The sequence below is a fragment of the Condylura cristata genome, unplaced genomic scaffold (genome assembly GCF_000260355.1).
Source record: "Condylura cristata isolate star-nosed mole 26May11 unplaced genomic scaffold, ConCri1.0 scaffold00018, whole genome shotgun sequence".
Taxonomy (NCBI): Eukaryota; Metazoa; Chordata; class Mammalia; order Eulipotyphla; family Talpidae; genus Condylura; species Condylura cristata.
Window position 1 is genome coordinate 39,118,107 of NW_004567119.1, and position 12,897 is coordinate 39,131,003.

At 60.5% G+C, this 12,897-nt stretch overlaps 2 protein-coding genes across 4 annotated transcripts in view; one reads left to right on the forward strand and one right to left on the reverse strand.

Moving 5' to 3' along the window:
- ADORA1 (adenosine A1 receptor) overlaps positions 1–4,449 on the forward strand; it is a 32,415-nt gene extending 27,966 nt beyond the window's left edge. For all 3 annotated transcript variants that reach the window (XM_012726997.1, XM_012726996.1, XM_004685523.2), the window contains one exon: positions 2,598–4,449. In XM_012726997.1, the coding sequence (XP_012582451.1) occupies positions 2,598–3,237 (640 nt within the window). In that variant the 3' untranslated portion in view covers positions 3,238–4,449. The remainder of the gene's footprint in view (positions 1–2,597) is intronic.
- A 564-nt stretch (positions 4,450–5,013) lies between these two features.
- Positions 5,014–12,551, reverse strand: MYBPH (myosin binding protein H). Its single transcript, XM_004685265.1, has 11 exons — positions 12,492–12,551; positions 12,293–12,455; positions 12,065–12,199; positions 11,210–11,377; positions 8,921–9,009; positions 8,409–8,604; positions 8,082–8,221; positions 7,359–7,518; positions 6,164–6,300; positions 5,831–6,017; positions 5,014–5,027 (listed from the first exon to the last, which is right to left on the reverse strand). Exons 1-11 carry the CDS (start codon positions 12,549–12,551, stop codon positions 5,014–5,016), a joined length of 1,449 nt encoding a protein of 482 aa, XP_004685322.1.
- Positions 12,552–12,897: the final 346 nt, after the last annotated feature.

The following is a 12,897-nucleotide window of genomic DNA, read 5'->3' on the forward strand; positions in this document are numbered from 1 at the left end:
GCTAGCCACAGGCGTGGGGTGGTCCTCAGAAGGCGCTGATGTTTGCAGAGCTGTTAGTTAGGCTGCATTCTGAGCTCCTAGAGACACAGGGGTTTCCAGGGGTGTCGGGTGACTGGTGACTGGTAGGAGCTCAGGCTCAGGAGTGTTTGCAGAGAAATTTCATGCGTTAGCTCATCTGATCTTCACCCCCTGAAGTGGATCCCACCATCTCATTCTGCAGAGGAAGAGCTGGTCTTGCACATTGCAGAACTGTGGTTCAAGTTTGGGTCACTGACTTCCGGTGTCTGCATCAGGCTAACTTTCCTGTGGGGATCCAGAGGAGGAACTGGGCTTAGTTAAAAGAGGAGGGCAAGGGTTGTCGGACAGAAGATCTCGGGGTGGCACAGGGAGCTGGCTGGTGGCTTTCAAGAGCCCCTGGTGCTTTGGGGACCCCGGAGTCCATGACTGATCACAGAGTAGGGGGCTGTGGGTTTCATCTTGGGTCCTCAGTTTCCCCACTGAAATGATGTTAAAGCTGGGAGTGAGGTTCTGTAAGGGGGGTTCAGTGATGCCCCTCTCTCCCTGCCCTGCAACAGTTCCAAAGGTCTGTACCAGTGCTTACCTTTGAAACATGGCCGGGGAGGGGGGCGGAGTATGGTCTGACCTCTCCCATCCCCCTGAAATAACTTTCTTCCCACCCTCGTGAAGCCTTCCTGGAGCTGTGGACATTGGGAGATGGAAAGGTATCGGGGTGAGAAGACTCTTGCGTAGAATTGCTGCGGAGGAGAGAGCCACAGATTTTGCAGAGGCAGAGAAAACAGAGCAAGGCTTCCCCCTTCGCACCGGTGGCTCTCAGTAGCTGTTTACAGCCCCGGGCACTGCACCCCTCTGGGAAGCTGCATTGGAAAATAACAACTGGGCTGCTGCTCCTGAGCCAGCCCCTGGGCACAGAGCCCCAGCCGGGGACTGGCTCTCAGACCAGTGTGTGGGCAGAGGACATGCTGCCTGCTGGCTGGGCTGCCTTAGAGAGAAGCGGGAGCCCCAGAGACAGTGAAATCCTTAGCCCTCGGCGGGGTGGGGAGGGGAGGTCTTGGGGGCCGGAGCAACCCCATCCACTGACCTCGTCACCCACATGATTTCATCTTCCCTGAGTCACAGCAGGAAAAGGCCGCCCCTTGACATGGCTTGCTCGTGTCCTTCCAAGGACAAATCACAGCTGTGGCTGTCTTGTGTTTGTTTCCTCACTGCTTTTCCACCGAATGTGAGCTGCCCGCACGCAAGGCTCCTTTGTCTTATTCCCAGCACAGAGCGTTGTGGCACAGAAAGCCCTGGAAAGTTCTTGCTGAGACGTGCACCCACACCTGTGTCCACTCAGCCAAGCCCGGGGCTGGGGGCGTGCTCACTGACCAGCGGTTTTCTTTCCCTAGAACAATACCTGACAGCCGGGGACAGAGCTTAGTTTTCAGTTTATCTTCCTGTTGGAAGATAAACTGTCCAGTGGTTGGAAGGGGCCAGGGAGGTCAAGGCGGAAGTGAGTGGGGTCGTTGGCAGGGAGAACCATGACGGAGTGTGTGTGCTGGCCCAAGGGAAGAGGTGTCTTGGCTGTTTTGGCCAGTTCAGGTGCATGTGAGGGTGTGGCTTTGGGAGGTCAAGTGACCGCTTTGAGCCCCAATTTCCTCTTCTGTCCATTGGGCCCTGTCTGTACCAGTACTGTTGAGAAGCAGGAAGATGACCAGTAGGGATGGGTGGAGCATATGTAAATGATTTGCCTTTATTGATTTGTATTTATTAATGTTTTTAAAGATTTATTTATTTATGCATACAAGAACTGGAGTACAAGCCAGAGGTGTGAGGGGTGAGAGGATTCACCAGAGACTGAGGGAGAGCAGAACAAGCAGATTGACTGAGATACACTGAGAAGAAGCAGGCAAGACAGGAGAAGTCTGTTGCGCCACATGGGTCAGCTCCCTGGCCGGGGATCGAACTCATGCTGCAGTGGCTGTGGTGTGGAGAGTTTCATAGAGCTGCATTTTAGTCTGTTGCACCACCACGGAGGGCTCTATATTTACTAATTTTTATTAAAACTCTTAAGGGAGGCCCTCCCTGGTGGCGCAGCGGGTTAAAGCACAGCACTAAGAAGCTAAAAACCACTTCCGCATGAGTTCGATTCCCGCCTGGCCCGGAGGTGACCACATGGCGCGGCAGACCTCTCCTGACCCGCCCGCTGCTCCCCTCAGCAGTGTACCTCGTCGATCTGCCTGTTCTGCTCCCCACTCTGTCTCTGGTGAAGCCTCTCGCCGCCCCTGAGCCTCTGGCCTGTACCCCAGCTCTGTATGTACAAATAAATAAATCTTTAAAAAAAAAACAAACTCTTAAGGGAGATCCTTTGCTGTTACTGTGATATCATTATCATTGTCTGGCTTCCCGCCTTCTGCAGCAGGGACTAGCAAGTGTTGGGGCAACTCTGGCCTGAATCTTAGCTCCTGAAGACTCTGCCGTGGAGCAAAAGACCTGCGCAGCCCCTCCCTGGGTCCTGGATGGGGGTGGGGGGGTGAGGGCGAGGGGCCCCTCTTAGGGACCCCTGGGGCAGCCTCACTCTCGGCCCTCCTCTCCCCCAGGTACAAGACAGTGGTGACGCCTCGGAGGGCGGCTGTGGCCATCGCGGGCTGCTGGGCTCTCTCCTTCGTGGTGGGCCTCACGCCCATGCTGGGCTGGAACAACCTGAGGCAGGTGGAGCAGGCCTGGGTGGCGAACGGCAGCACCGGGGAGCCCGTGATCAAGTGCGAGTTCGAGAAGGTCATCAGCATGGAGTACATGGTCTACTTCAACTTCTTCGTCTGGGTGCTGCCCCCGCTGCTGCTCATGGTCCTCATCTACCTGGAGGTCTTCTACCTGATCCGCAAGCAGCTCAACAAGAAGGTGTCGGCATCCTCCGGCGACCCGCACAAGTACTACGGGAAGGAGCTGAAGATCGCCAAGTCGCTGGCCCTCATCCTCTTCCTCTTCGCACTCAGCTGGCTGCCTCTGCACATCCTGAACTGCATCACCCTCTTCTGCCCCTCCTGCCACAAGCCCAGCATCCTCATCTACATCGCCATCTTCCTCACACACGGCAACTCGGCCATGAACCCCATTGTGTATGCCTTTCGCATCCAGAAGTTCCGGGTCACCTTTCTTAAGATTTGGAATGACCATTTCCGCTGCCGGCCCGCACCCCCCATTGACGAGGACCCCCCAGAAGAGAGGCCCGATGACTAGACTCTGCCTTCTGCTCCCACCTGCACACATCCGGGTATCTCAGCCCGGCCGGCACCTCTCCACTGTTTGACCGGTTCCTCAAGGCCTCCCTTGGCTGGGCTGTGGGGTGTGGTGCCCTGCACCTTGGCTCTTAGGGGAGGTTTGGAAGGGCAGACCATGAGGAAGGAACCAGGTCACCCCAGGGGAGAAGGGAAGTGGCCTGCGGCTCCCCGCGCCCTCACTTACTGAGCAGCCCAGTGTTCACCTGGGCAACCCGTGGACTGAGACGTCGCAGGGGCCACGTGGGCAAACCCGGGAAGCCCCTGGCGGTGTAACCCTGGGGCCCCACTTGAGAAGAGGACAGGAGTCTCTCCAGGACCAGGGAAAGAGAGAAACTCAATGCTCTGGCCTCACTTTCTCTCCTGTTCTCGAGGAGAAGATGGCCAGAGCAGCCGAGGGGGAAGAACCAGGAGCTGGGTCTCTACCGGACTCCCACCAGCGAGCCAGGACCCTGTGCTCCCTCCTGGCCATACCGGGTGCCCAGGTGCTTGCGCTCCTCATGCTGGGGGAGCCCCAGATCATATGGGAGAGGCAGAAAGAGCAGGTCCAGATACCATTTCCAACATGTGTTTTATTTTCCACTATTTCCCTTGGACCCTGGGTGGGGGCTTGGAGTCCCCCAGTGAGTTTGGAGTGGGAGGTACAGGCCTCCGATGGCCACTAGATGGCAGCACTGAGCCCTCGGTCTTGCCCAGCGCGTCCCAAAGAGGAGCTTGGCCTGGACTCTTCCAGGTGACACCCATCTCTGCGCTTCTGGGCCAGATGGGGGAGCCCCATAGGCGCTGTCTCTTGGGAGCCATTCTGCCTGCCTTGGGGAGGAAGTGGGCAGACTGTGTGCACTCCTGGGGTGAGGTGTGGCAGGCTGGCCCAGGCCAGAGACCACCCTCCCGAGCGTGGGTGGGAAGGTCTTGCTGACATTGAGATGCCTTCAGCCCCCTTGGCATTAGCACTTTTCGGGGACTTCAGAAGCTCTGTTACAGCATCGAGGCTGTTAGGGTACCTGGGAAAGGACCGACGACCTCCTGGGAAGCTGGGTGCCCCTCATCCGGAGGGTGGGGTTCTCAGCGTGAAGAGCAGCCCCGGGCCTTCCCTCCAGACCTTTCCCTCTGTCAGAGGGGGTGTCCCCTGCTCCCCAGAGTGGGCCACGTGACTAATAAAAGCCAGAACACTCCTGGAGAGGTCTCAGCCTGGTTGCCTACCCCGGCCCTGCAGAGGACAACAGACAACCTTGGGGAGAAGCTGCCAAGGGACACTGGGCAAGTGTGGGGGCTGTGGGAGCCAGGGGGGCTCCAGAGAAAGGTATGCCTATTCCTGTAGCTGTGTACTTGGGGTAGCAATCCCTCAAGTCTCCTCCTGGCAGCACCTCCCCTGGTACCACATGTGAAGGCCTCATGGTATGTACCACATGTACCTCATGGTGACACATTGCACCCCTTGAGGTGACACAGTGCCTCCCTGTCATGACAGCAACGCCCCTGCACCGGAACACCACACACCTTTATTTGAGCGTGTCTGGCCCCAGCACAGCCCTGCGGGGGCCCTCTGGTCTTGCACCCACCAGGGGCCCCTGTGCTGGGACGCCTGGCCCGGGGCCTGCTGGGCCCCTCCTGGCCACTGGGCCTCAGCCTCTGGGGAGGGAGGCTACACCAGGACAGGGAGCAAAGCCATCTGTTGTCGCTGTGAAAACAGGGTCTGGGGAGTCCACGTTTTGATCCTGGGTCTGGGGGGCTTGACCCCTTAGGTCGTGGCACCTGGGAGAAAACACACTTCATGAGCCCATGATGTGAGGCTCAAAAGGTGAAGGGCAGGAGGGGAAGCAGCAGCCTCTTCCCTTCTTCAGCTCCCCCCACAAGGACCCTGCACCCCGTCTGTGCTCTGAGCCCCGAGAGCCCTTCTTACTCGTCCAGAGCCTCAGAACCACCCTCTGGTGAGGGCGGGGTCTGGTTGTCATCCTCACCTCTGACAGGAGACAGGTCCAGGGCCTGCCCATGCCCTGGGTCACTCACCCAGGACTGGGCCCTGTCCTGTGCCCACCCACTGAGTCATCCCCTCTCGGCCTCACCAGCACAGCCCGCCCCCTGGTGCCACCGAAATGTCCCCCAGGATGTGCCTGTGATTGCAGATTTGCACCAGAGCCAACAATGCACCCCTTCTTTCTACCATCCCCTGCTCCTGTTGGCACCTCCAGAGGCAGCAGAGGTGTGGGCCCGGCCAGTTACCTTTCTCCTGGCAGCTTCCTCCAGTCGCCCCTCAGTGTGTGGCTGAGGCTGAAAGAGATCCTGCCGGTCAGGACTGGAAGCGGTGTGTCTGCTGGGAACCCGCAGCGTAGGGGAAGGGGGGCCAGAGAGGCCAAAGCCGCAGGCCCTACTCAGGTGATCCAGACCCACTGCCTCCTTTCCCACACCGGCCCGCCCTCGCACTAGGCCATCTTGACCTCCATCTTGCCGGCTCCTGGCCTCCTTGCTGGGCTCCCTCACCCAGCCGGCTGGAGAGGTGGTGTCTGTCTTCCCATCCGTGGGCAGGCCCCTAAGGGGGACGCTCCTCAAATCCTCACCTTTGACCTCCAACCGGCAGTCCACAGAGGCCTCCCCCAGCACATTGATGGCTTTGCAGGTGTAGACCCCCGAGTCAAAGGGGCAGGGCTTCCGGATCTCCAGTGTGCAGATGCCTTGGTCAGAGAGGGCGCGGTACTTGGGGTCGCCCTGGAGGTCCATCTTGTTTTTCATCCAGATGATCTTGGGCTGGGGAGAGCGTGACCAGGGGCTGGTGTGAGGGGTGTGGCCGGGCAGGCTCTCCAGACCACCCGCGGGTTTGGGGAGAGATGCCGGAAGCATTCCTCAGTGGGGCGCCCTGCCCGCCCCTCACACAGCCAGGCCCTGCCCCTCACCTTGGGTGAGGCCCTCACGCAGCAGAACAGCTGGGTGCTGTAGCCAGGGGTGGAGGTGTGGTCAGCCAGGGGCTGGGTGAAGGTGGGGGCCTCTAAGAATTCTCGCTCCACAAACCCTTTGGGTTTGGCGACAATATCTGGGTTCAGGGGAGAAGATGGGGTGAACTGGAGGAGCCAGTTAGTTCTACTTTCCTAAAACAACCTTGGCGTACACCGCGATATCTCATTTGATTTGAATAATGTTCGTCCACACTTTGCTCCCAACTGACAGTGGGAGAGGAAGTCCTTGGGGACCGAGTGACTTAGGGGTGGGAGCCACATGATGACTGAGGTTCCCTGGGTAGGATCAAGAGGTCTGGAGCAAGATCAGAGCCTCATGAAGGCGGGGGACTGTCCATGTCCTGCTGACCCTCCTCCAGGGCTCTGCGCCAGGCCTCCAGACCTCTGGGAACTTTGGGGAGCAAAGCAAGAGCTACCCACAGGCCCTGGAATGCCAGGAGGAGGCAGCTTTGCAGGGCTCACGCCTAGAGGTGCCCCTCGCTGTCAGGGAGCAAGCAGGGAGCGGCCTGGGGAGCCAGAGCGGAGATGATCTTGGCTGAGTAGAGACTAGCAACTCAGAGACACCACATTTCATTTCTGTTTGTCTTTGCAGACTTGACTGGCTTTCCTTTTTTAAACAAAAAAGTTCCCTAATTCCGTGCAGCTCAGGCTGGTGTTAACAAGAATGTGCCTTCCAGAGCCCACACAGACTGCGCGGGAGTGCCGAGCTACGGCTGGGGGAGAAGCCACTTGGAATGCCACATCTGACGCACGAAGGTCATGAGGCTGTGGAGACTGAGTACCCATATCTCGCTGTCCATCTCACGGCGCCCGATTCCATCTCCCAGGCCCACCTACGGCCCATTGCCGAGAAGCACGCGAGGCCTGGAATCAGCAGTCAGCACACAGCCCCCGGAACTTCTCATTTGCATGGGCTGGCGCTGTGCTGCCGTGTTAAAACCAGTCAGCCACTCTGAGCCTTTCAGTTCCCCCTGAGGAGGTTCTTGAGGGGGTGCATGTGTGTGAGTGTGTGCCGGTGCGCAGCTGCCCTGGGGGGTGGGTAGAGACCAGCGGGGGGGGGGGTCTCTGGACCCCCAGGAGAAGTCGGAGACAGGGAGAGAGGGGTCTGGCTTAGTTTCGGATCTGGTAGACCCACCTGCCTTCTGGATGTGGGCGAGGTCCTTGGTGATGGCCGCTGAGGAGCTGAGACCACACAGGTTTTCTGAGAAGACCCGGAAGGAGTAGGAGTTGCCCACGATGAGGTCGGAGATGGTGCAGGTGGTCGGGTGGTAGCGCTCCAGCACCGTGAACCATTGCTGCGGGACCCCCAGCCTGTCAGCCTGTCCCCTGCCCTCGCCCTCCCTACCTGCCTGCACCCCCTTCCTCGGGAGGCCTCACTCCACGCCCCCGACCCTGAGAGTCCAACCATCCAGCCCTGGGCCCCAGGGACGGCATCAGGAGAGGGCCCTGTGGGCCCCTCCGGTCACCTCTCTGGGGTCCTCAGAGAATTCTGGAATCGAGCTACTCTGTGTGGCCCTCAGACCTGCAAACCAAGAATCACCTGGGCACGGCTTAAAAGCAGGGGACCCCACGCTGCTCTGACCAGAGGGACTTTGCATTTTAGCAAGATCCCTAGGTGATTTCGTTTTCAGAAACACCACTCAGTTTCTGTTTCCGGAATCAAATCAGCCCCCTCCCCCCCACACACACACTGTGGTTTTGGGGAGGAAACTGAGGTCCTGCTTGCCAAAAGCCACATGGGAGTCAGTAAATTTCTGGTGGTCAGACAAGGCCTCAGCCTGTGGATTATGGATGGGCTGGGCCTTCCAGGCCCCCCTGGCCATGCCCCCCCCCGCCCCTCTGCCCCAAGAGGCCTCACCCCTGTCTTCTTGTCTGCCTTCTGCACTGTGTAGCCCAGGAGCTCTGTGTTGCCTGTGTCCTGAGGTGGAGTCCACTCAAGGGCAGCGTTGCAGCCCCAGACGTCCACGAGCCTGATGCTGGTGGGGGGACCCGGTTTCTCTGAAGGATCAGAGTGGGAGAGGGTGCAGGTGTGAGTCCTGGATGGACAGGACACAAGCCACCCCACCCGAGATCAGGCCCCTGTGACGCTGTCCTGCCTGACCCACCAGTGGTCAGCTCTGGGGTGGGAGGCGGGGCCCTGGGTCCCGCTGAGATGGGCCCTGCGTCCCCTGGGCCCTGCCCGTACCAATCACCAGGATGTTGATGGCTGCCTTGGCCTCCAGGCCTTCCAGCCGCACCGTGAGCTCGTAGCAGCCAGAGTCGGCACGCTGGGCTGAGCGGATGAAGAGGATGGAGTCCCGGTCCCCCGTTCGCACGTTCACCCTCTGACTGTCCAGGGCCTGGCCGTTGTGTGTCCACGAGGCCTGAGGTTTGGGATTCCCCTGGGAGGGAGGGTGCGGGAGGTGCTATTGCCATACCCCGAGGCCCTAGGGAGCTCTTGAGCTGGGTTTAGGGGAGGTGGCCCCCTCTCCCTTCCCAAGAGGGACTTGGAGGCTGGAGACAGTGATGCTGACCAGAGCTGCGTCCTCCAGACATCCTGCCAGCCGGGACTTGCGCTGCCCACAGCAGGGGATGGGGCCGGGGAAAGGTGAGGCGTCCTGGTGGGTCCCAGGTGGGTCTCCACGGGAACCCTGACATTTCCCGCTCCTGACACACCTCACGTGGGACCCCGGGCTCGCTGGCAGGAGGCACACCCACCTGGAAGGGGATCTGCAGGTTGACCGTCTCTCCCACCTGGCGGATGTAGGTCTCACGAAGGTGGCGGGGGACACGGATCTTGGGGGCCTCTGCCTCAAAGCAAGAGTCTCGGTTTAGTACAGCGGGAGTGGGTAGCTGACAGAGGGCTCTTGTGGGGGTGCGGGCGAAGCCTGCTGGCTGGAGGACTCTGGGTGTGTTCGGGGACTGCCTCCCTTTGGAAAGGTGTAGCTCACTCTGGAGATGCAGGGACCCAAATCCTCTTGGGGAGTTGAGAGCTGGGAGGCTCCAGGAGGACAGGGCCTCCATGCTGTGACCTGGTAAGCAGCTCCGGCACGCCCTTGGCGCACTGACCCTGCCAGTCTGGGATCTATCTGCCCTGCCGCCCAGACCCAGGCGTTCCCAGGCTCCGGTCGACCTTGTGGGCTCCCTGGCTCCCCCTGGTGGAGAGCAGGTGCCGCGCCCATTGGCCCAAAGCACTCATCTTGGGCTGATGGAGTGAGTACCTTCCACATTTACCAGCCCTAGGACCCTCAGAGGAGCCCCCAAGACTCGCTGCCCAGTGCTCTATCACAGCCTGGCCTGATGGAGGGGTGGGGATCTGTCTTCCTAAATGAGGCCAGAGCAGACAGGCCTCCTCGCTTCCCTCTGGCCGCGGCCTTCCGTCTGACAGTCTTCCCTGGCATCCCGCTGCAGCCGCTAATACGGAGGGAGCACCTGGCTCATGCCACCTGCCAAGTGCAACTGCAGAAGCCACTGGGCATTCAGGGGTAGATGCGGCAGCCTCTGCCCTGTTGGTGGGGAGTGAGGAGAGGATGGTAGAGGCTCTGCAGGAGCAAACAGGTGGCAACAGCTGGCTGGTGCCCCGCAGGGTGGAGGGGGAGAAGACTGAGAAGGAACACAGTGTCTCTGAGGATTAGCTGTGCAGGCACTTGGCTCCCGAAGCGCCAGGCTTGGGATGCTCCAGGGGCAGCTGCAGGGGCCAGGAATGCTTGGCAGCTCCAGGTGGCCGAGGAGGGACAGCTGAGCAGCCGAGGATCCTGGACAGGGTCCCCGCCATGCCCTGCCCTTGAGGAGGGCCCGGCTGCTCCCACTTGTACACGGCCTCCTCCCCCTCTTCTCTCCAGGAAATCCCCTTCCCTCCTGCCAGAGGAATTTTAATGGAGGGGTGGGTGCTGAGTCTGCCTGGCTCCTTCCGCATTGGGCTTCAGGCACCAGCAGGCCCAGGACCCTGGGGCTCAGACGGAGGTACCTTGGCCGCCAGGTGGGAGCGGGTCCACTCAGACTAGAGGCTGGGGACACCTCTGGGCTTGCAAACCACCTGGAACAGTCCCAGGGAGTCAGGCTGGGTGACTCCTGTTGGGCTGGGGGCCTCAAGGGGCTCCTGGACCCTTGGGACCTAATTGGCTGCATGGGCCAGCTGTGAAGCTTCCTAGTCCACTGGTGCCCTCGCACCTCAGCCTTGTGGCTGAGAAGTCTCCTTGGGTCCAAGCTTGGCCCTTCCTCTGGTCATGAAGCCCCCTCGCCGTGTCTGGAGGCCTTGTCGCAACAGTGGGTTTCTGCACCAGCCTCGGTCAGGAACCGTCTGTCCCTGAGAAGGGGGCTGGAGAAGGCCTGAGGCCACCAGCTGGCCTATATCTCTCCTCGCCCTGGGGCCCTGGGCTGTCCCCAGAGACCTTGGATCAGACCAAATGACTCACTGCCATTAACAGACTGAAATCTGATCAGGGCTGGGAGGAGAGCAAGCATAGGCTGCACCCTGCAAATAGAAGTCTTAGCAAGGGGACGGCAGCTGGCACCTGGGCCCGGCACAGCCCCGCTCTCTGGGGATGCAGGAGCCTTCATGGGTCTCTGCAGAACTCTTGCTTTCCTCTCGCGGGCCTCTAGGCCTGCGTGGAAGGAGAGGCAAAATCTTTGGAGACCCCAGGCCACGTGAAACGGGCAGAAAATGAGCTCCAGGGCCCCTGGAGGGATTGAGAGTAGAGTAGATGAGAGGTTGGGCTTTTGGCCTGGGGACACTGAGGCAGGGGGCCCGGGGTGGGCTTTCATCTCTGAGATGGGGAAACCATCACCCGGCTCCTGGAGGCTGTGTTTCTCTGGGAAATGCCTCTCGAAGCTCCAGGGTCCCCTTGTTTCTAAAGGATCTGGATTTTTCTTAAGGTAATACAGTGTCAGCACGCAGTGTGCAGGTGAGCTCAGGGGATTGGCCTCTCTTCCTCCTCCTGGCCAGTTTCTCCCTTCATCAGTTAGGATGCCACTGGGAAGGGCTGGCAGTGGAGGGACAGGACTTACCTATGATGGCCCGGATGTGCACAGGCTGGTCCAGCACCGCTGGGGGGCCAGCCCCCGCAGAACTCACCGCAGCCACACGGAGCAAGAACTTGTCCCCCAAAGCCAGGTTCCGGACCGTCAGCTGGGTCACCATCATGGGCCGGGGGGTCACCGGCACCCACTCCGAGGCTGGGAAAGTGGAGAGGGGGCAAGGTGGGTTTGTGGGAACCCTTCTCAGGGCGGGGGAGCTTCCCTTCTTGCTGGTGGCCAGGGAAGTTGGCCTCCCTCTCTGGGCCTTTTTTCCCCCTTGTTCCACTTCCCAGACTCCTCTCTGCTAAGTGGCAGTAGAGACACCTGATGTTAGAGACCAGGAGTGGTGGTAAGAGATGGGGTTGCTGAAGCCCAGAGAGCCTGGGACACGTTTGCCAAGTCACACAGCAAGGTGGGGTAAAGGCAGAGGCCAGGCTGAACATGGCTGCCACGGGGTAGACAACAGGACGGTAGCAACAGGTGTCTGGCCTGTCCCTCTATTTGTCCTCACTGTCTCTGGTTCTAAGCCCCAGTGCCTAGCTGCTTTGCTCCCCGCCTCCTACTCGCCCTCCCAAGCAGGGTCCTTGCGACTTAGTGGGCTCCTTTTCATCAAAGCGTCCAGTCTCTTCCAGCAGAGGCTCCCCAGCAGGAGGACAGGGCCTCCTGGGACATCCTCCTGCCTAAGAGGACATAGGCCGGGCTAGAGGCGGTGGGCGAGTGGTGAGGAAAGTTCTGCATTTCCTCCTGTCCCCCCACCCCTCACCTCCACCCAGCCACAGGGCTGGGGCTTGACTCTGCTGTCCCCTGGCCCACTCTGGGGTCTGGGGGGCTCAGACCAGAGCTCACCTCCCTCTCTGCAGAGCTCCAGCACATAGCCCTGGAGTCCCAGCCGCCCGAGGCTGTCTGGGGGCTCCCAGCTTACGGTCACAGAGCTGTCACTCACATCCTCCACGACCAGCAGCAGCGGCGCGCTGGGAACATCTAGGGGAGAAGCAGGGGCAGGTGAGACTCATGTCCAGGGCCCTCCCTGCTTCACTGCTCCCCTCCACCCACCCACCAGGGAGGTCGTGTCACCTTCGCTGGGAGGTGCAGGTTTCGTGTCGGCGAGGGCGGCGGGGGCAGGTGTCTGAGTTGCTGGTTCCTGTGGCTGGGGTGCCGGCTCCTCCCCAGTGGGCTCCTGGGTGGGCTCTGATGTTGCCCCTTCTGCCGAGGGCTCTGTGGTGGGCATCTTGGCAGCCTCGGCAGCCATCTCCTCCAGACCACCGGCAGGGACCTCGGCAGCCATCTCCTCTGGACCACCGGCAGGGGTCTCCTCGGTGGCTTTTCCCGTCATTGCCAGTCAGCTGGGGGTCGGGCTGGAGTGTGTAGGGGTCAGCAGTCGAGGTGCTGGGCCTCCAGGGTGCCCGGGACACCTAGGTCCAGGCTTATATAGTCCGCAGCCCCGCCCCCAGCTGAATGATTCCCAGCTGTGAGGTCAGGTCAGGCAGGGGGACGGAGGGCGGGAGGCACCCAGACCAGGAATAGCGCTGGGGGAGGAACCACAGGGTCCCTTGAGGAGCAGACTACCACCACCCTGATTGGGTCCCAGCAGCCAGGGTGCTGGTGCCCAGGGGAAAAGGGCATGCAGGGGTGAGGCGGTCCATAGCCAGGAGCTGTGCCAGGGTCACGGTCACGGAGCG